Source organism: Pelodiscus sinensis, unplaced genomic scaffold (assembly GCF_049634645.1).
Source record: "Pelodiscus sinensis isolate JC-2024 unplaced genomic scaffold, ASM4963464v1 ctg126, whole genome shotgun sequence".
NCBI lineage: Eukaryota > Metazoa > Chordata > Testudines > Trionychidae > Pelodiscus > Pelodiscus sinensis.
The window spans coordinates 187,176-208,626 of NW_027465898.1; the positions used below are offsets into that span (position 1 = coordinate 187,176).

At 71.2% G+C, this 21,451-nt stretch overlaps 1 protein-coding gene across 3 annotated transcripts; it reads right to left on the minus strand.

Moving 5' to 3' along the window:
- Nucleotides 1–746: 746 nt before the first annotated feature.
- CEACAM19 (CEA cell adhesion molecule 19) lies at nt 747–20,702 on the minus strand. 3 transcript variants are annotated; one of them, XM_075916222.1, is made up of 8 exons: nt 20,509–20,702; nt 19,430–19,500; nt 18,489–18,854; nt 11,669–11,864; nt 5,281–5,333; nt 5,106–5,200; nt 4,893–4,931; nt 747–4,802 (listed from the first exon to the last, which is right to left on the minus strand). In XM_075916222.1, the coding sequence occupies exons 2-8, from the start codon at nt 19,479–19,481 to the stop codon at nt 4,755–4,757; spliced, it is 849 nt and encodes a 282-aa protein (XP_075772337.1). In that variant the 5' UTR covers nt 19,482–19,500; nt 20,509–20,702; the 3' UTR covers nt 747–4,754. The 3 variants fall into 3 exon arrangements, with proteins under 3 accessions (XP_075772337.1, XP_075772339.1, XP_075772338.1); XM_075916224.1 differs by lacking the exon at nt 20,509–20,702 and adding an exon at nt 19,627–20,453; XM_075916223.1 differs by lacking the exon at nt 20,509–20,702 and having other exon boundaries at nt 19,430–20,453.
- Nucleotides 20,703–21,451: the final 749 nt, after the last annotated feature.

Here is a 21,451-nt window from a genome sequence, read left to right on the forward strand (position 1 = left end):
TGGGGGGCGTCTGCCCTGTGCCCCCCGACGCTGCCCCCCATCCCCTCAGTGCGCTGTCCGGGGGGGAGCCGTGACGTGGGGGGCGTCTGCCCTGTGCCCCCCGACGCTGCCCCCATCCCCTCAGTGTGCTGTCCGGGGGGGAGCTGTGACGTGGGGGGCGTCTGCCCTGTGCCCCCCGACGCTGCCCCCATCCCCTCAGTGTGCTGTCCGGGGGGGAGCTGTGACGTGGGGGGCGTCTGCCCTGTGCCCCCCGACGCTGCCCCCCATCCCCTCAGTGCGCTGTCCGGGGGGGAGCTGTGACGTGGGGGGCGTCTGCCCTGTGCCCCCCGACGCTGCCCCCATCCCCTCAGTGCGCTGTCCGGGGGGGGAGCTGTGACGTGGGGGGCGTCTGCCCTGTGCCCCCCGACGCTGCCCCCCATCCCCTCAGTGCGCTGTCCGGGGGGGAGCTGTGACGTGGGGGGCGTCTGCCCTGTGCCCCCCGACGCTGCCCCCCATCCCCTCAGTGCGCTGTCCGGGGGGGAGCTGTGACGTGGGGGGCGTCTGCCCTGTGCCCCCCGACGCTGCCCCCCATCCCCTCAGTGCGCTGTCCGGGGGGGAGCTGTGACGTGGGGGGCGTCTGCCCTGTGCCCCCCGACGCTGCCCCCCATCCCCTCAGTGCGCTGTCCGGGGGGGAGCTGTGACGTGGGGGGCGTCTGCCCTGTGCCCCCCGACGCTGCCCCCCATCCCCTCAGTGCGCTGTCCGGGGGGGGAGCTGTGACGTGGGGGGCGTCTGCCCTGTGCCCCCCGACGCTGCCCCCCATCCCCTCAGTGCGCTGTCCGGGGGGGAGCTGTGACGTGGGGGGCGTCTGCCCTGTGCCCCGGCGTTCCCGCCTGGCTGCGCCGTGCTGCGTGACGCCCACTGACTCACACGCGTGCACCGGCCCAGTCTGGGCAGGTAACAAGGGGGGACGGGAGGGGGGTTCTGCAGTCCTGTGGCCCGGGGCCCCTGCCGGGCAGTCACTGGTCGCTGTGCGGGCTGGGGGTCCCCCTACTGGCCGGTGCCTGTAGCACGGCCCAGCCGGGCGCCCTGACCACCAGCACTTAGACAAAGACCAGCCAATGTTTCTCAGCTGGCCGGGGGAGGGGTGTGAACAAGGGAGGGGGGCTGCCTGGGGGAGGGGTGCTCTGTGGTTTGGAGAAGGGGCAGGCTGGCTGGGCAAACATGGAGAGAAGAGACTGAGCTGAGTGCTGGGGGTTCCGGGTCCTGTGTCCCCCTGGCCCAAGGGGGCTGAGGCTGCCAGCCCCCCGCTCCTGTGCTGCGCTGCATCCTGGAGCAGCAATAGTCCCCCTCCTCCCCGTTCTAATGGCTGGCGGAGCCTGTTCTTGCTGCAGACGGGGTGCAGGGTTTGGGGGGACCCCGAAGCGCCATCACACTGGTGTCAGCGGTGGGATGCGCTGCACCCCGTGGATGGAGCTTCCAGTAGCAAGTAACGGGGTGCAGGGTTTGGGGGACCCCAACGCGCCATGACACTGGTGTCAGCGGTGGGATGCGCTGCAGCCCGTGGATGGAGCTTCCAGCAGTGAGTGACGGGGCGCAGGGTTTGGGGGGACCCCGACGCGCCGTCACACTGGTGTCAGCGGTGGGATGCGCTGCAGCCCGTGGATGGAGCTTCCAGCAGTGAGTGACGGGGCGCAGGGTTTGGGGGGACCCCGACGCGCCGTCACACTGGTGTCAGCGGTGGGATGCGCTGCACCCCGTGGATGGAGCTTCCAGCAGTGAGTGACGGGGCGCAGGGTTTGGGGGACCCCAACGCGCCATCACACTGGTGTCAGCGGTGGGATGCGCTGCACCCCGTGGATGGAGCTTCCAGCAGTGAGTGATGGGGTGCAGGGTTTGGGGGACCCCGACGCGCCGTCACACTGGTGTCAGCGGTGGGATGCGCTGCACCCCGTGGATGGAGCTTCCAGCAGTGAGTGACGGGGTGCAGGGTTTGGGGGACCCCGACGCGCCGTCACACTGGTGTCAGCGGTGGGATGCGCTGCAGCCCGTGGATGGAGCTCCCAGCAGTGAGTGACGGGGTGCAGGGTTTGGGGGACCCCGACGCGCCGTCACACTGGTGTCAGCGGTGGGATGCGCTGCAGCCCGTGGATGGAGCTCCCAGCGGCGAGTGACAGGGCGCAGGAGAAGGAAGGGGCTAGAAAGAGCCAGACGTGCGGGAGGCAGAGCGAAGCGGTTCCTGGGAGTCGTGGGGCGCTGCAGCATCGGCCGGTGAGTCTGCGCCCCAGGGATCGGCGGGGCGATGGCCTGCGCCCGACTCCTGAAGGCAGCCTTGTGGGGCTGTGCAGAGAGAGGGGAAAGCAACCGAGGCCCAGCTGGAGAAGGACCAGTCCCGGGGCCTGGATCCTGGCCTGGGGGGGAGCAGCCAGGAGGAGTAACGTCGTACCCAGTCCCTGCCGCGTGGAGCCGCGGGCAGGGAGTTCGAACTACGGGCATTTAAAAATGGCGGCGCCCGGGAACATGCAAATGAAGCCCGCGGTATTTTAATCCCCGGAATGAGGATCCAGCTTGCGAGCTCAGTGGGGGGAGGGGGGATTCCCCTGGTGGAGGAAACACCCTCCAGGCCATTCCCCATAAGGAGGGTCCCCAAAGCTCCCAGGCAATTCTCCATGGGGGGTTCCCCGCAGCCTGGGCACCCCCAGGCAATTCTCCATGGGGGGTTCCCCCCAGCCTGGGCGCCCCCAGGCAATTCTCCATGGGGGGTTCCCCGCAGCCTGGGCGCCCCCAGGCAATTCTCCATGGGGGGTTCCCCGCAGCCTGGGCGCCCCCAGACAATTCTCTATGGGGGGTTCCCTGCAGCCTGGGCACCCCCAGGTTATTCTCTATGGGGGTTCCCCGCAGCCCGGGCGCCCCCAGACAATTCTCTATGGGGGGTTCCCTGCAGCCTGGGCGCCCCCAGACAATTCTCTATGGGGGGTTCCCTGCAGCCTGGGCGCCCCCAGGCAATTCTCCGTGGGGGGTTCCCCGCAGCCTGGGCGCCCCCAGGCAATTCTCTGTGGGGGGTTCCCTGCAGCCTGGGCACCCCCAGACAATTCTCTATGGGGGGTTCCCTGCAGCCTGGGCGCCCCTAGGCAATTCTCCGTGGGGGGTTCCCCGCAGCCTGGGCACCCCCAGACAATTCTCTATGGGGGGTTCCCCGCAGCCTGGGCGCCCCCAGGCAATTTTCTATGGGGGGTTCCCCGCAGGCTGGGCGCCCCCAGGCAATTCTCCATGGGGGGTTCCCCGCAGCCTGGGCGCCCCCAGGCACTTCTCCATGGGGGGTTCCCCGCAGCCTGGGCGCCCCCAGGCAATTCTCCGTGGGGGGTTCCCCGCAGCCTGGGCGCCCCCAGGCACTTCTCCGTGGGGGGTTCCCCGCAGCCTGGGCACCCCCAGGCAATTCTCCGTGGGGGGTTCCCCGCAGCCTGGGCACCCCCAGGTAATTCTCTATGGGGGGTTCCCTGCAGCCTGGGCGCCCCCAGGCAATTCTCCATGGGGGGTTCCCCGCAGCCCGGGTGCCCCCAGGCAATTCTCCGTGGGGGGTTCCCTGCAGCCCGGGTGCCCCCAGGCAATTCTCCGTGGGGGGTTCCCCGCAGCCTGGGCACCCCCAGGCAATTCTCCATGGGGGGTTCCCCGCAGCCCGGGTGCCCCCAGGCAATTCTCCGTGGGGGGTTCCCTGCAGCCCGGGTGCCCCCAGGCAATTCTCCGTGGGGGGTTCCCCGCAGCCTGGGCGCCCCCAGGCAATTCTCTATGGGGGGTTCCCCGCAGCCTGGGCACCCCCAGACAATTCTCTATGGGGGGTTCCCCGCAGCCTGGGTGCCCCCAGGCAATTCTCCATGGGGGGTTCCCTGCAGCCTGGGCACCCCCAGGCAATTCTTCGTGGGGGGTTCCCCGCAGCCTGGACACCCCCAGGCAATTCTCCGTGGGGGGTTCCCCGCAGCCTGGGCACCCCCAGGCAATTCTTCGTGGGGGGTTCCCCGCAGCCTGGGCACCCCCAGGCAATTCTCCGTGGGGGGTTCCCCGCAGCCTGAGCACCCCCAGGCAATTCTCTATGGGGGGTTCCCTGCAGCCTGGGCACCCCCAGGCAATTCTCTATGGGGGGCTCCCTGCAGCCTGAGCACCCCCAGGCAATTCTCTATGGGGGGTTCCCTGCAGCCTGGGCACCCCCAGGCAATTCTCTATGGGGGGCTCCCTGCAGCCTGGGCACCCCCAGGCAATTCTCTGTGGGGGGTTCCCTGCAGCCTGGGCACCCCCAGGCAATTCTCCGTGGGGGGTTCCCCGCAGCCTGGGCACCCCCAGGCAATTCTCCGTGGGGGGTTCCCCGCAGCCTGGGCGCCCCCAGACAATTCTCCGTGGGGGGTTCCCCGCAGCCTGGGCGCCCCCAGGCAATTCTCCGTGGGGGGTTCCCCGCAGCCTGGGCACCCCAGGCAATTCTCCGTGGGGGGTTCCCTGCAGCCTTGGCACCCCCAGGCAATTCTCCGTGGGGGGTTCCCCGCAGCCTGGGCGCCCCCAGGCAATTCTCCGTGGGGGGTTCCCCGCAGCCTGGGCACCCCCAGGCAATTCTCCGTGGGGGGTTCCCCGCAGCCTGGGCGCCCCCAGGCAATTCTCCGTGGGGGGTTCCCCGCAGCCTGGGCGCCCCCAGGCAATTCTCCGTGGGGGGTTCCCCGCAGCCTGGGCGCCCCCAGGCACTTCTCCGTGGGGGGGTCTGCGCTCCAGGCACGTCACAACGGGGCGCCAGACGTCACCTCTGCATCTGTGTGTAGACAGACTCGGCTCGCTGCAGCAGCTCCTGCCGGGAGAGGGGCCGTTAGGGGCAGGCCGGCGCGAGAGGGTCCCAGACACACGGGCCTGCCCCCCAGGCTCGGCTGGAGGCGCTTACCGTGTAGTTGGGGTCTGGCCGGGGGGGCGCAGGGATGGACTGCAAGACAGACAGACAGACGGGAGAGATCGTTATAACCTGCAGGGGACCCTCCCTCTGGCAAGGGGACAAGCCCCGGGGAGAGGCTCCGACCCACAGGCTCTGTGGGGGCTGGGGAGAGGGGTACCTGGTGCCCATCGGGGCTGGGGCAGGGGCTGGCCCTGCCTTACTCACCGGGGGCACTTGGGGCTCGGAGCTGCCCCTTCTCCCCTCAGGCTGGGGCAGCTCCAGCGGCGACTCCATCACCTCGTAAATCGGCTCCGTGTCATCTGGGGAGAGAAGGGGAGATGGAAGCCAGGAGTCTGGGCACTCGGCCCGGCCCCCACCCCCCAGGGGGGCTGAGACTCACCCCTGGCTGACCTGGGGGGTTTCTTCCCTCTGGGATCCGGCTTCCCTGCGGAGCTAAACACGACACGGGCCCCATCACCAGGAGAAAAGAACCCAGGAGTCCGGGCCCAGCCCCACTTCTACCCCACACCAGCCTGCCCCACACACAGCTGAGAGAACCCAGGAGTCCGGGCCCAGCCCCACTTCTACCCCACACCAGCCAGCCCCACACACAGCTGAGAGAACCCAGGAGTCCGGGCCCAGCCCCACTTCTACCCCACACCAGCCTGCCCCACACACAGCTGAGAGAACCCAGGGGTCCGGGCCCAGCCCCACTTCTACCCACACCAGCCTGCCCCACACACAGCTGAGAGAACCCAGGAGTCCGGGCCCAGCCCCACTTCTACCCCACACCAGCCTGCCCCACACACAGCTGAGAGAACCCAGGGGTCCGGGCCCAGCCCCACTTCTACCCACACCAGCCAGCCCCACACACAGCTGAGAGAACCCAGGAGTCCGGGCCCAGCCCCACTTCTACCCCACACCAGCCAGCCCCACACACAGCTGAGAGAACCCAGGAGTCCGGGCCCAGCCCCACTTCTACCCACACCAGCCAGCCCCACACACAGCTGAGAGAACCCAGGGGTCCGGGCCCAGCCCCACTTCTACCCACACCAGCCAGCCCCACACACAGCTGAGAGAACCCAGGAGTCCGGGCCCAGCCCCACTTCTACCCACACCAGCCTGCCCCACACACAGCTGAGAGAACCCAGGAGTCCGGGCCCAGCCCCACTTCTACCCCACACCAGCCTGCCCCACACACAGCTGAGAGAACCCAGGAGTCCGGGCCCAGCCCCACTTCTACCCCACACCAGCCAGCCCCACACACAGCTGAGAGAACCCAGGAGTCCGGGCCCAGCCCCACTTCTACCCCACACCAGCCTGCCCCACACACAGCTGAGAGAACCCAGGGGTCCGGGCCCAGCCCCACTTCTACCCACACCAGCCTGCCCCACACACAGCTGAGAGAACCCAGGAGTCCGGGCCCAGCCCCACTTCTACCCCACACCAGCCTGCCCCACACACAGCTGAGAGAACCCAGGGGTCCGGGCCCAGCCCCACTTCTACCCACACCAGCCAGCCCCACACACAGCTGAGAGAACCCAGGAGTCCGGGCCCAGCCCCACTTCTACCCCACACCAGCCAGCCCCACACACAGCTGAGAGAACCCAGGAGTCCGGGCCCAGCCCCACTTCTACCCACACCAGCCAGCCCCACACACAGCTGAGAGAACCCAGGGGTCCGGGCCCAGCCCCACTTCTACCCACACCAGCCAGCCCCACACACAGCTGAGAGAACCCAGGAGTCCGGGCCCAGCCCCACTTCTACCCACACCAGCCTGCCCCACACACAGCTGAGAGAACCCAGGAGTCCGGGCCCAGCCCCACTTCTACCCCACACCAGCCTGCCCCACACACAGCTGAGAGAACCCAGGAGTCCGGGCCCAGCCCCACTTCTACCCCACACCAGCCTGCCCCACACACAGCTGAGAGAACCCAGGAGTCCGGGCCCAGCCCCACTTCTACCCCACACCAGCCTGCCCCACACACAGCTGAGAGAACCCAGGAGTCCGGGCCCAGCCCCACTTCTACCCACACCAGCCAGCCCCACACACAGCTGAGAGAACCCAGGAGTCCGGGCCCAGCCCCACTTCTACCCCACACCAGCCAGCCCCACACACAGCTGAGAGAACCCAGGAGTCCGGGCCCAGCCCCACTTCTACCCCACACCAGCCTGCCCCACACACAGCTGAGAGAACCCAGGGGTCCGGGCCCAGCCCCACTTCTACCCACACCAGCCTGCCCCACACACAGCTGAGAGAACCCAGGAGTCCGGGCCCAGCCCCACTTCTACCCCACACCAGCCTGCCCCACACACAGCTGAGAGAACCCAGGGGTCCGGGCCCAGCCCCACTTCTACCCACACCAGCCTGCCCCACACACAGCTGAGAGAACCCAGGAGTCCGGGCCCAGCCCCACTTCTACCCCACACCAGCCTGCCCCACACACAGCTGAGAGAACCCAGGAGTCCGGGCCCAGCCCCACTTCTACCCCACACCAGCCAGCCCCACACACAGCTGAGAGAACCCAGGAGTCCGGGCCCAGCCCCACTTCTACCCACACCAGCCAGCCCCACACACAGCTGAGAGAACCCAGGGGTCCGGGCCCAGCCCCACTTCTACCCCACACCAGCCTGCCCCACACACAGCTGAGAGAACCCAGGAGTCCGGGCCCAGCCCCACTTCTACCCCACACCAGCCTGCCCCACACACAGCTGAGAGAACCCAGGAGTCCGGGCCCAGCCCCACTTCTACCCCACACCAGCCTGCCCCACACACAGCTGAGAGAACCCAGGAGTCCGGGCCCAGCCCCACTTCTACCCACACCAGCCTGCCCCACACACAGCTGAGAGAACCCAGGAGTCCGGGCCCAGCCCCACTTCTACCCCACACCAGCCAGCCCCCACACAGCTGAGAGAACCCAGGAGTCCGGGCCCAGCCCCACTTCTACCCACACCAGCCTGCCCCACACACAGCTGAGAGAACCCAGGAGTCCGGGCCCAGCCCCACTTCTACCCACACCAGCCTGCCCCACACACAGCTGAGAGAACCCAGGAGTCCGGGCCCAGCCCCACTTCTACCCCACACCAGCCTGCCCCACACACAGCTGAGAGAACCCAGGGGTCCGGGCCCAGCCCCACTTCTACCCACACCAGCCTGCCCCACACACAGCTGAGAGAACCCAGGAGTCCGGGCCCAGCCCCACTTCTACCCCACACCAGCCTGCCCCACACACAGCTGAGAGAACCCAGGAGTCCGGGCCCAGCCCCACTTCTACCCCACACCAGCCAGCCCCACACACAGCTGAGAGAACCCAGGAGTCCGGGCCCAGCCCCACTTCTACCCACACCAGCCAGCCCCACACACAGCTGAGAGAACCCAGGGGTCCGGGCCCAGCCCCACTTCTACCCACACCAGCCAGCCCCACACACAGCTGAGAGAACCCAGGAGTCCGGGCCCAGCCCCACTTCTACCCACACCAGCCTGCCCCACACACAGCTGAGAGAACCCAGGAGTCCGGGCCCAGCCCCACTTCTACCCCACACCAGCCTGCCCCACACACAGCTGAGAGAACCCAGGAGTCCGGGCCCAGCCCCACTTCTACCCCACACCAGCCTGCCCCACACACAGCTGAGAGAACCCAGGAGTCCGGGCCCAGCCCCACTTCTACCCCACACCAGCCTGCCCCACACACAGCTGAGAGAACCCAGGAGTCCGGGCCCAGCCCCACTTCTACCCACACCAGCCAGCCCCACACACAGCTGAGAGAACCCAGGAGTCCAGGCCCAGCCCCACTTCTACCCACACCAGCCAGCCCCACACACAGCTGAGAGAACCCAGGAGTCCGGGCCCAGCCCCACTTCTACCCACACCAGCCTGCCCCACACACAGCTGAGAGAACCCAGGAGTCCGGGCCCAGCCCCACTTCTACCCCACACCAGCCTGCCCCACACACAGCTGAGAGAACCCAGGGGTCCGGGCCCAGCCCCACTTCTACCCCACACCAGCCTGCCCCACACACAGCTGAGAGAACCCAGGGGTCTGGGCCCAGCCCCACTTCTACCCACACCAGCCAGCCCCACACACAGCTGAGAGAACCCAGGAGTCCGGGCCCAGCCCCACTTCTACCCCACACCAGCCTGCCCCACACACAGCTGAGAGAACCCAGGGGTCCGGGCCCAGCCCCACTTCTACCCCACACCAGCCTGCCCCACACACAGCTGAGAGAACCCAGGGGTCCGGGCCCAGCCCCACTTCTACCCCACACCAGCCTGCCCCACACACAGCTGAGAACCCAGGGGTCCGGGCCCAGCCCCACTTCTACCCCACACCAGCCTGCCCCACACACAGCTGAGAGAAACCAGGAGTCCGGGCCCAGCCCCACTTCTACCCCGCACCAGCCTGCCCCACACACAGCTGAGAGCACCCAGGAGTCCGGGCCCAGCCCCACACACAGCTGAGAACCCAGGAGTCTGGACCCCGGCCCTTACTGCTCTGACCAGCCAGCCCCACTCCCCCCCGGCCCTTACAGCTCTGACCAGCCATCCCCACTGCCCCCCGGCCCTTACTGCTCCGACCCACTAGCCCCACTGCCCCCCCGGCCCTTACTGCTCTAACCATCCAGCCCCACTGCCCCTCCGGCCCTTACTGCTCCAACCAGCCAGCCCCACTTCCCCCCCAGCCCTTACTGCTCCAACCCGCCAGCCCCACTGCCTCCCCCAGCCCTTACTGCTCCAACCAGCCAGCCCCACTGCCCCCCCGGCCCTTACTGCTCCAACCAGCCAGCTCCACTTCCCCCCCGGCCCTTACTGCTCCAACCAGCCAGCCCCACTGCCCCCCGGCCCTTACTGCTCCGACCAGCCAGCCCCACTGCCCCTCCGGCCCTTACTGCTCTGACCAGCCAGCCCCACTGCCCCTCCGGCCCTTACTGCTCCAACCAGCGAGCCCCACTGCCTCCCCAGCCCTTACTGCTCTGACCAGCCAGCCCCACTGCCCCCCCGGCCCTTACTGCTCCGACCAGCCAGCCCCACTGCCCCTCCGGCCCTTACTGCTCTAACCATCCAGCCCCACTGCCCCCCCGGCCCTTACTGCTCCAACCAGCCAGCCCCACTGCCCCCCGGCCCTTACTGCTCTAACCAGCCAGCCCCACTGCCCCCCCGGCCATTACTGCTCTGACCAGCCAGCCCCACTGCCCCCCCGGCCCTTACTGCTCCAACCCGCCAGCCCCACTGCCCCCCCGGCCCTTACTGCTCTGACCAGCCAGCCCCACTGCCCCCCCGGCCCTTACTGCTCTGACCAGCCAGCCCCACTGCCCCCCCGGCCCTTACTGCTCTGACCAGCCAGCCCCACTGCCCCTCCGGCCCTTACTGCTCTGACCAGCCAGCCCCACTGCCCCCCCGGCCCTTACTGCTCTGACCAGCCAGCCCCACTGCCCCCCCGGCCCTTACTGCTCCAACCCGCCAGCCCCACTGCCGCCCCGGCCCTTACTGCTCCAACCAGCCAGCCCCACTGCCCCCCCGGCCCTTACTGCTCCGACCAGCCAGCCCCACTGCCCCCCCGGCCCTTACTGCTCTGACCAGCCAGCCCCACTGCCCCTCCGGCCCTTACTGCTCTGACCAGCCAGCCCCACTGCCCCCCCCGGCCCTTACTGCTCTGACCAGCCAGCCCCACTGCCCCCCCGGCCCTTACTGCTCTAACCCGCCAGCCTCACTGCCCCCCCCGGCCCTTACTGCTCTGACCAGCCAGCCCCACTGCCCCCCCGGCCCTTACTGCTCTGACCAACCAGCCCCACTCCCCCCCGGCCCTTACTGCTCTGACCAGCCAGCCCCACTGCCCCTCCGGCCCTTACTGCTCTGACCAGCCAGCCCCACTGCCCCTCCGGCCCTTACTGCTCTGACCAGCCAGCCCCACTCCCCGCCGGCCCTTACTGCTCTGACCAGCCAGCCCCACTGCCCCCCCCAGCCCTTACTGCTCTGACCAGCCAGCCCCACTGCCCCCCCAGCCCTTACTGCTCTGACCAGCCAGCCCCACTGCCCCCCCGGCCCTTACTGCTCTGACCAGCCAGCCCCACTGCCCCCCCGGCCCTTACTGCTCTGACCAGCCAGCCCCACTCCCCCCCGGCCCTTACTGCTCTGACCAGCCAGCCCCACTGCCCCTCCGGCCCTCACTGCTCTGACCAGCCAGCCCCACTGCCCCTCCGGCCCTTACTGCTCTGACCAGCCAGCCCCACTCCCCGCCGGCCCTTACTGCTCTGACCAGCCAGCCCCACTCCCCCCCGGCCCTCACTGCTCTGACCAGCCAGCCCCACTGCCCCCCCGGCCCTTACTGCTCTGACCAGCCAGCCCCACTGCCCCCCCGGCCCTTACTGCTCTGACCAGCCAGCCCCACTCCCCCCCGGCCCTTACTGCTCTGACCAGCCAGCCCCACTGCCCCTCCGGCCCTCACTGCTCTGACCAGCCAGCCCCACTGCCCCTCCGGCCCTTACTGCTCTGACCAGCCAGCCCCACTCCCCGCCGGCCCTTACTGCTCTGACCAGCCAGCCCCACTCCCCCCCGGCCCTCACTGCTCTGACCAGCCAGCCCCACTGCCCCTCTGGCCCTTACTGCTCTAACCAGCCAGCCCCACTGCCCCCCCGGCCCTTACTGCTCCAACCAGCCAGCCCCACTGCCCCTCCGGCCCTTACTGCTCCGACCAGCCAGCCCCACTGCCCCCCCGGCCCTTACTGCTCCAACCAGCCAGCCCCACTGCCCCCCGGTCCTTACTGCCCCCCGGCGTGCTGTGCCCTGCTCACCCCAGGGCCAGGTCTGAGCGCCGCAGGACAAGGTGGTAAATGAGCGCAGCCCCAAGAGCGACCGTCAGCAAAACGCCGACCACAACCCCTGCCACGACCCAGCCCAGGATCTGTGGGGTGCTGGGAGCTGCCGACGCTGGGGGGGGCGGCGTGCCTGGGCCCGGCGGTGTCTGCGGGCCCAGGGTGCTCGCCGGGGCTGCAAGGAAGAGACATTGAGAGTGGTTAGCGGGACGCTGGGTCTTGGGTCAGATGTGGGGGGTGATGGAGGGCCTCTGAGTCCTGGGCTAGGAGCTGTGGGGGGCTAGTGTGGTTGGGGGAGGGTCACACGCTGGATCCCCTGGAGGTTGAAAGGTTGGGGTCCCTGGGGCAGTCTATGGAGATATTGGGAGTCTCGAGAGATCCATGAGGGGATGGAGAGCGGGATGGGTACCTTGGGGGGGGGGGAGGACTCTGAGGCAGTCCCTGGCAGGAATGGGGGGGCCATATGGTACCTGTGGCATTGAGGGGGCTCTGAGGCAGTCCCTGGCAGGAATGGGGGGGCATAGGGTACCAGTGGTGCTGGGGGGCTCTGAGGCAGTCCCTGGCAGGAATGGGGGGGCATAGGGTACCAGTGGTGCTGGGGGGGCTCTGAGGCAGTCCCTGGCAGGAATGGGGGGGGCATAGGGTACCAGTGGTGCTGGGGGGCTCTGAGGCAGTCCCTGGCAGGAATGGGGGGGCATAGGGTACCAGTGGTGCTGGGGGGCTCTGAGGCAGTCCCTGGCAGGAATGGGGGGGGCATAAGGTACCAGTGGGGCTGGGGGGGCTCTGAGGCAGTCCCTGGCAGGAATGGGGGGGCCATAGGGTACCAGTGGTGCTGGGGGGCTCTGAGGCAGTCCCTGGCAGGAATGGAGGGGTCATAAGGTACCAGTGGGGCTGGGGGGCTCTGAGGCAGTCCCTGGCAGGAATGGGGGGGTCATAAGGTACCAGTGGGGCTGGGGGGCTCTGAGGCAGTCCCTGGCAGGAATGGGGGGGCCATAGGGTACCAGTGGGGCTGGGGGTCTCTGAGGCAGTCCCTGGCAGGAATGGGGGGGCATAGGGTACCAGTGGGGCTGGGGGGCTCTGAGGCAGTCCCTGGCAGGAATGGAGGGGTCATAAGGTACCAGTGGGGCTGGGGGGCTCTGAGGCAGTCCCTGGCAGGAATGGGGGGGCCATAGGGTACCAGTGGGGCTGGGGGTCTCTGAGGCAGTCCCTGGCAGGAATGGGGGGGCATAGGGTACCAGTGGGGCTGGGGGGCTCTGAGGCAGTCCCTGGCAGGAATGGGGCAGCAATGGGCTTAAACTGCAGCCAGGGAGGTTTAGGTTGGACATTAGGGAAAAGTTCCTGCCTGTCAGGGGGGTCAAACCCTGGGATAAGTTGCCCAGGGAGGCTGTGGAATCCCCGTCTCTGGGGATGTTCAGGAGCAGGTTGGATAAATGTCTCTCAGGGCTGGTCTAGTCGGTGCTGGGTCCTGCCATGGGGGCCGGGGCCTGGACTCGCTGGCTCTCGAGGTCCCTGCCAGGCCTAGTGCTCTATGGTTCTACCCCAGGAGAGCCAGGCCGCTCGCTGGCCCCCGTGGCTCGCAGCAGGGGAGTGGCTGGGCCCGGCCCCCATTCGTCTCTGGCGGCTGAGCACTGGGCCTGGGTGCAGAGCGGACCCGCTACCGCTGCCTGGGCCACAGCCCTGCTCCAGGGAAAGGCGCCCGATGCCCCAGGCTGGGGCTGCCGGTCTGCAACCGAGCCGCCCCTGGAGCTGAGGCTCTGCAAGGGGCTCCGAGTGCGAGCGGCATAGGGCCAGCCAGGGCGCCGCGCGGCAGGGCCTGGAGGGGGCCAGGGGCTGGGGGCCGAGGATCAGGAGCCGGAGGCTGGGGGACGGGGATCAGGGGCCGGGGGTCGGGGGCTGGGGGACGGGGATCAGGGGCCGGGGGTCGGGGGCTGGGGGCCGAGGATCAGGAGCCGGGGGTCGGGGGCTGGGGGACGGGGATCAGGGGCCGGGGGTCGGGGGCTGGGGGCCGAGGATCAGGAGCCGGGGGTCGGGGGCTGGGGGACGGGGATCAGGGGCCGGGGGTCGGGGGCTGGGGGCCGAGGATCAGGAGCCGGGGGTCGGGGGCTGGGGGACGGGGATCAGGGGCTGGGGGACGGGGATCAGGGGCCGGGGGTCGGGGGCTGGGGGCCGAGGATCAGGAGCCGGGGGCCAGGGGCTGGGGGACGGGGATCAGGGGCCGGGGATCAGGGGCCGGGCCTCCCTCCAAGATCTTCCATCCTTGAGCAGAGGGGTTTTGTCTCGTGCAGCTTGGCCGCCTGTTCGGACGGGGCCACCGTGCACCCAGCAGCGGCACTGCCCCCGAGACCCGCCCGCGCCTGCTCCCATGGGGCTGGGGGCGTCCCTGCCCGGGCAGAGGGAAGCTGCTGCGGGCGCTGGGTGTGGCGTGGGGGGTGTCTGCTCTGGGGTAACGTTAGTTCGGACCGAGGGTTTAGTCCGAACTCCCGCGTCCCGGCGCGGACCAGCGGGGATTCGAACCGGCGCGCGGGGTGTTTCCATCCCGCTTCATCGACCGCCTCCGCTGGCGTCCCGCGTCCGAACCAGGGTGCCGGGCAGCCGCGCCCCGCCCCACCAGGGCAGGCCCCTCCCCCGCACGAGGACGAGGCTCCGCCCCGGCTCCTGCGTCAGCACCGAGCCTGCGCCGCGTCTCCGCGAACCAAGAAACCTTCCTCTCCAGCGGCCGGCGGGGGGCGCCTCTGGCGGGTCGGGGGCTCCCGCCACGGGGGAGCCGGCAGGGGGCTCAGAGCCAGAGGGCGGGGGGAGCCGGCAGGGGGCTTAGAGCCAGAGGGCGGGTGGGGGGGCTCCCGCCACGGGGGGAGCCAGCAGGGGGCTCAGAGCCAGAGGGGGGGGGGGAGCCGGCAGGGGGCTCGGAGCCAGAGGGCGGGGGGGGGAGCCGGCAGGGGGTCAGAGCCAGAGGGCGGGGGGGGGGAGCCGGCAGGGGGTCAGAGCCAGAGGGCGGGGGGGGGAGCCGGCAGGGGGTCAGAGCCAGAGGGCGGGGGGGGGAGCCGGCAGGGGGTCAGAGCCAGAGGGCGGGGGGGGGAGCCGGCAGGGGGTCAGAGCCAGAGGGGGGGGGGGGGAGCCGGCAGGGGTCAGAGCCAGAGGGCGGGGGGGGGGAGCCGGCAGGGGTCAGAGCCAGAGGGCCGGGGGGGGGGGGGAGCCGGCAGGGGGCTCAGAGCCAGAGGGCGGGGGGGGGGAGCCGGCAGGGGGCTCAGAGCCAGAGGGCGGGGGGGGAGCCGGCAGGGGGTCAGAGCCAGAGGGCGGGGAGGGGGGGAGCCGGCAGGGGGGTCAGAGCCAGAGGGCGGGGGGGGGGAGCCGGCAGGGGGCTCAGAGCCAGAGGGCGGGGGGGGAGCCGGCAGGGGGTCAGAGCCAGAGGGCGGGGGGGGGGAGCAGGCAGGGGGGTCAGAGCCAGGGGGGGGGGAGCCGGCAGGGGGGTCAGAGCCAGAGGGCGGGGGGGGGAGCCGGCAGGGGGCTCAGAGCCAGAGGGCGGGGGGGGAGCCGGCAGGGGGTCAGAGCCAGAGGGCGGGGGGGGGGGAGCCGGCAGGGGCTCAGAGCCAGAGGGCGGGGGGGGGGGGAGCCGGCAGGGGGTCAGAGCCAGAGGGCGGGGGGGGGGAGCCGGCAGGGGTCAGAGCCAGAGGGCGGGGGGGGGGAGCCGGCAGGGGGCTCGGAGCCAGAGGGCGGGGGGGGGAGCCGGCAGGGGGCTCGGAGCCAGAGGGCGGGGGGGGGAGCCGGCAGGGGGCTCAGAGCCAGAGGGCGGGGGGGGGGAGCCGGCAGGGGGTCAGAGCCAGAGGGCGGGGGGGGGAGCCGGCAGGGGGTCAGAGCCAGAGGGCGGGGGGGGGGGAGCCGGCAGGGGGTCAGAGCCAGAGGGCGGGGGGGGGAGCCGGCAGGGGGTCAGAGCCAGAGGGGGGGGGGGGAGCCGGCAGGGGTCAGAGCCAGAGGGCGGGGGGGGGGGAGCCGGCAGGGGTCAGAGCCAGAGGGCCGGGGGGGGGGGGGAGCCGGCAGGGGGCTCAGAGCCAGAGGGCGGGGGGGGGGAGCCGGCAGGGGGCTCAGAGCCAGAGGGCGGGGGGGGAGCCGGCAGGGGGTCAGAGCCAGAGGGCGGGGAGGGGGGGAGCCGGCAGGGGGGTCAGAGCCAGAGGGCGGGGGGGGGAGCCGGCAGGGGGCTCAGAGCCAGAGGGCGGGGGGGGAGCCGGCAGGGGGTCAGAGCCAGAGGGCGGGGGGGGGGAGCAGGCAGGGGGGTCAGAGCCAGGGGGGGGGGGGGAGCAGGGGGCTCAGAGCCAGAGGGCGGGGGGGGAGCCGGCAGGGGGCTCAGAGCCAGAGGGCGGGGGGGGAGCCGGCAGGGGGTCAGAGCCAGAGGGCGGGGGGGGGGGAGCCGGCAGGGGCTCAGAGCCAGAGGGCGGGGGGGGGGGAGCCGGCAGGGGGTCAGAGCCAGAGGGCGGGGGGGGGGGAGCCGGCAGGGGTCAGAGCCAGAGGGCGGGGGGGGGAGCCGGCAGGGGGCTCGGAGCCAGAGGGCGGGGGGGGGGAGCCGGCAGGGGGCTCGGAGCCAGAGGGCGGGGGGGGGGAGCCGGCAGGGGGCTCAGAGCCAGAGGGCGGGGGGGGAGCCGGCAGGGGGCTCAGAGCCAGAGGGCGGGGGGGGGAGCCGGCAGGGGGCTCAGAGCCAGAGGGCGGGGGGGGAGCCGGCAGGGGGTCAGAGCCAGAGGGCGGGGGGGGTCGCCTCTGGCGGGTGGGGGGCTCCCGCCACGGGGGGAGCCGGCAGGGGGTCAGAGCCAGAGGGCGGGGGGGAGCCAGCAGGGGGCTCAGAGCCAGAGGGCGGGGGGGGGGGGGGAGCCGGCAGGGGGCTCAGAGCCAGAGGGCGGGGGGGGGAGCCGGCAGGGGGTCAGAGCCAGAGGGCGGGGGGGGGGAGCCGGCAGGGGGCTCGGAGCCAGAGGGCGGGGGGGGGGGAGCCGGCAGGGGGCTCGGAGCCAGAGGGCGGGGGGGGGGAGCCGGCAGGGGGCTCGGAGCCAGAGGGCGGGGGGGGGAGCCGGCAGGGGGCTCGGAGCCAGAGGGCGGGGGGGGGGGAGCCGGCAGGGGGTCAGAGCCAGAGGGCGGGGGGGGGGAGCCGGCAGGGGGCTCAGAGCCAGAGGGCGGGGGGGGGAGCCGGCAGGGGGTCAGAGCCAGAGGGCGGGGGGGCGCCTCCGCCCTGCCGCAGCGCTCCATGGGGGCCGGTCTCACCCCCTCCCCACGAGGGCCCTTCCTCGCCAGAGCAGACGAAGGCGGCTCCCTCCACCACAGGGCACCTGCCCCACCCACGGGCCTCCCTCCCCCCAGCCTGGTGGCCTCTCGCTCCCCAGCCGGGGACCCGGCCCAAGGGCAACAGCAGATGAAGACGCTCGGGCCAAGCCCAGAGGGAGACAGATCCCGTCCCTGCCCACAGACCCGCTCTGCCCAGTGGCTAAGAAGGGAGGGGACGGAGGGGGAGGGGAGGACAGCTCTGTGCCGTAGTGGGGGGGCGGGCTGTCTGCTCTGTGACCGGGTCCCTGCGCTGGGCTGGGATCCCACTGACTCCCCCATGTGTGCGTTGGCCCAGACACCCAGGGAACAAGGCTCTTCCCAGGGGAGACGGCACCCGGCTGGGGGCGGGGCCTGGGCAGTTTCTGGCTGGGAAACATGAAGGGAGCAGACTAAGCTGGGTGCGGAGGGTTGGGGCCCGATGGACCCTGCCCCAAGCGGTCTGGGGCATCCTGGCCCTGACTCCAGTAATACATCACGTCTGGGATGGGCCGTGTCCCGGAGAAGCAATAATCCCCCCCCCCTCCGTTCCACTGGCCGGTGGGGTCTCATCTTGCTGCTACGGGGGTGCAGGATCAGGGGGAACCGACGGCCATCACAAGAGGGGATGACAGAAGATGGAGGGGGGAGCGGAGGGGAGGTCGGAGTAAGGAGCAGAGAGTGGAGGGGGGAGCAGAGAGCGGAGGGGAGGTGCAGAGGGGAGGGCGGAGGGCAGAGAACAGGGGAGGGCGGAGGAGTTTTCCAGGCACGCGAGGCGGCCAGAGATGAGAGGGTCCCAGCCGCTGATCCGGGGGTGTTCTCGGAGAGGTTCCCGCCGCTGGAGACCGCTGCCCCGGTGCACTGGGACCCGTGGGGCGCGCTCCTGCGGCGGCTGCCTGCCCTAGGCCCGTTCCGGGTCTCTCTGCTGGCAGGTGGCACTCGGCCGAGGAGGGGGGCTCGCCTCGTGTTCCTGGCGCTGCCCGTGCAAGCGCGCGTCTTAGAGGGAACACCGGCTCAGCCCCAGAGCCTGCTGGGCCTCACGCATGGAAGTGCCTGGCCAGCCCCCCGCGCCCTGCAGCCCATGGAAGCAGTGGCCACGAGCCTCACCAGGCTGCGGGTTCCAGGCTCTGGCCGCCACGCCCAGACCCGGCGCACAGGGGCAGCTGCCAGCGCTTGGCTCACGAACGTGGCCGGCCGGGCGCCATGGCAAGGCCCTGCCCATGAGCGCTGGGGACCCAGGGTGCCGGGTGCCTCGGGCTACCCCTGCCCACGCACTGAGGCCAACCCCCCACTGGGAGCTTGGCGCAGGATCGCGGGTGTTTCCCGCTCTTGCAAGATGCCAGAGGACGCAACCTGCTTCCTGCCTGGCTGCAAGAGGGCCCAGCGTCCTGCCAGGCCGCGCCCGGGGTCGCCTCACCCCAGGAGCCCGCCCGGCCGCAGGCCCCCTCCCCCGCATTTCCCTTCCCATCCTGCCTCCTTTGCCCTCCCTGCTCCTCAGCCCGTCCCGCCAAGGGCCACTCACCGCTCACCCGCAGCTCCACGATGCCCCTCTCGCTGCCCTGCGGCACCAGCTGCAGGGCAACCCGGTAGGTGCCGCTGTCGTTGGCCTGGGCGTTCCGCAGGAGCAAGGACCCGTTGGGGAAGCCGACCTCGCGGCCTGTGAACTGCACCCCATTGCGCTGGGGCCGCTCCTGCCCTGGGAAGTAGCTGAAGATGCGGGTGCTGCCTTCGCTCAGCCGCCCGCGGTACCAGTCGAAGTGCCGCAGCGGCTCCTGGCCGACCTCCACGGAGAGAGTGACATTCTGCCCCGCCACGGGCGCCTCCGGGGCCACACGCACCACCAAGGGGCAAACCACGGAGCAGGGGCCCCGGCACAACAGGAGACAGCCTGCGGCGTGGGCCCGGAGAGACAGAGGGGTGGTCAAAATGCCCTCGCTCCTGCCCCCAGCCCCCCCGGCGCCCCTCACTCCTGCCCCGCATCCCCCGGCCCTGCCGGTGCCCCTCACCCCCACCCCCACCCTGCACCCCCCAGCCCTGACGGTGCCCCCACCCCCACCCTGCACCCCCCAGCCCTGCCGGCGCCCCTCCCTCCCTCCCGTCCTGCACCCCCCGACCCTGCCGGTGCCCCTCACCCCCACCCTGCACCTCCCAGCCCTGCCGGTGCCCCTCACCCCCACCCTGCACCTCCCAGCCCTGCCGGTGCCCCTCACTCCTCCCCGCACCCCCCAGCCCTGCCGGTGCCCCTCACTCCTGCCCCGTACCCCCCGGCCCTGCCTGCACCTCCCAGCCCTGCTGGTGCCCCTCACTCCTGACTTGCACCCCCCGGCCCTGCTGGTGCCCCTCGCTCCCGCCCTCGAGCCTCCCTAGCCCTGCCGGTGCCCCTCGCTCCCGCCCCCGAGCCTCCCCAGCCCTGCCGGTGCCCCTCACCCCCTGGCTCCTCCTACACACTGTTCTGTGGTTCACCTGCAAACAGAAGCCCCGTAAATGGGGTGTCCCAGAAACGAGGCCCCCCCATCCTCCGGGAGGGTCACAGGCTGTGGAGAGAGAAGACTCTTGTGAGTCCCTCGCTGGGGCCTGGCCCAGCTCCTCTGGCTGCCCGGGGCGGGACCAGCGCAGGCTGTGGGGGCGGCAGCGGTGGAACCCGTCTGGCCCTGACTCACCAGATGCTGGAATGTGGCTGGAGAGGCAGGTGCCCGGTGCCCAGCCCAGCAGGTTTCCTGGGAAACACCTCAGGGGAGCCCCCTGGGCATGAAGGGGCCAAACCGCAGGAGTCCTGCCTCCCAGCCCTGCTCCTGTCCTAACCATTAGGCCCCACACCCCTTCCAGAGCCAGGAGTCCTGGCTCCCTATGCCCCCGGTCCTACTCTAACCACTAGGCACTGCTCCCCTCCCAGAGCCAGGGAGTGAACTCAGGAGTCCTGGCTCCCAACCCACCTACACTCATCCTGCTCTAAGCACTGCTCCTCCGCCCCACCAGGAAGAGAACCCAGCAATCCTGGCTCCCAATGCCGCCCTGTTCTAACCACTACGCCCCACTCCCCTTCCAGAGCTGGGAAGAGAACCCAGCAATCCTGGCTCCCAATGCCGCCCTGTTCTAACCACTAGGCCCCACTCCCCTTCCAGAGCTGGGAAGAGAACCCAGCAATCCTGGCTCCCAATGCCGCCCTGTTCTAACCACTAGGCCCCACTCCCCTTCCAGAGCTGGGAAGAGAACCCAGGAATCCTGGCTCCCAATGCCGCCCTGTTCTAACCACTAGGCCCCACTCCCCTTCCAGAGCTGGGAAGAGAACCCAGCAATCCTGGCTCCCAATGCCGCCCTGTTCTAACCACTAGGCCCCACTCCCCTTCCAGAGCTGGGAAGAGAACCCAGCAATCCTGGCTCCCAATGCCGCCCTGTTCTAACCACTAGGCACGGCTCCCCTCCCAGAACAAGCACAGAACCCAGGAGTCCTGGCTTCTCCCGCCCTCACCCTGCTCTAACCACTGGGCCCCTTTCGGCCCCCGAGAGCAGGGGAGCGAACCCGGGAGGCGGCGGCGTCTCACCGAGGCCAGGGGGGAGATGAGGCTCCTCTGGCTGCGGCGGGCGGTCGGTGCCTCTGTCCGCCCGTCTCCTGCCCGGCTCCCTCCCCCGCGGGGCGGGGCCGGACGGGACGCGCCTCCCTTCTCGGGGTGACGCGAACCCCGCGCCCGTCGGTCACAGGCGGCTCGCTGGGGAGCAGCAGGGGGCGGGCGGGGCGATGGGGGGCTCGCTGGGAAGCAGCAGGGGGCGGGCGGGGTGATGGGGGGCTCGCTGGGAAGCAGCAGGGGGCAGGCGGGGCGATGGGGGGGCTCGCTGGGGAGCAGCAGGGGGCGGGCGGGGCGATGGGGGGCTCGCTGGGGAGCAGCAGGGGGCGGGCGGGGCGATGGGGGGCTCGCTGGAAGGAGCAGGGGACGGGCGGGGCGATGGGGGAATCGCTGGGGAGCAGTAGGGGGCGGGCGGGGCGATGGGGGGCTCGCTGGGGAGCAGCAGGGGGCGGGCGGGGCGATGGGGGGCTCGCTGGGGAGCAGCAGGGGGCGGGCGGGGCGATGGGGGGCTCGCTGGGGAGCAGCAGGGGGCGGGCGGGGCGATGGGGGGCTCTCTGGGGAGCAGCAGGGGACGGGCGGGGCGATGGGGGGGCGATGGGGGGCAGCAGGGGGCGGGCGGGGCGATGGGGGGGCGATGGGGAGCAGCAGGGGCGGGCGGGGCGATGGGGGAATCGCTGGGGAGCAGCAGGGGGCAGGCGGGGCGATGGGGGGCTCGCTGGGGAGCAGCAGGGGACGGGCGGGGCGATGGGGGGCTCGCTGGGGAGCAGCAGGGGGCGGGCGGGGCGATGGGGGGGCTCGCTGGGGAACAGCAGGGGGCGGGCGGGGCGATGGGGGGCGATGGGGAGCAGCAGGGGGCGGGCGGGGCGATGGGGGGGGGGGGCTCGAGCCGCACATCAGCGCGGAATCGCAGAGCGAGTGGCTG

Bases quoted from the DNA above. Each gene is read 5' to 3' on its own strand.
- CEACAM19 (XM_075916222.1), bottom strand. From the start codon at position 19,481: ATGGGGGGGCCTCGTTTCTGGGACACCCCATTTACGGGGCTTCTGTTT. The intron at 18,855-19,429 runs GTGAACCACAGA...CCCACGCCGCAG, and splicing joins TACGGGGCTTCTGTTTGCAG to GCTGTCTCCTGTTGTGCCGG. The intron at 5,334-11,668 runs GTGAGCAGGGCA...TGTCGTGTTTAG, and splicing joins CGCTCAGACCTGGCCCTGGG to CTCCGCAGGGAAGCCGGATC.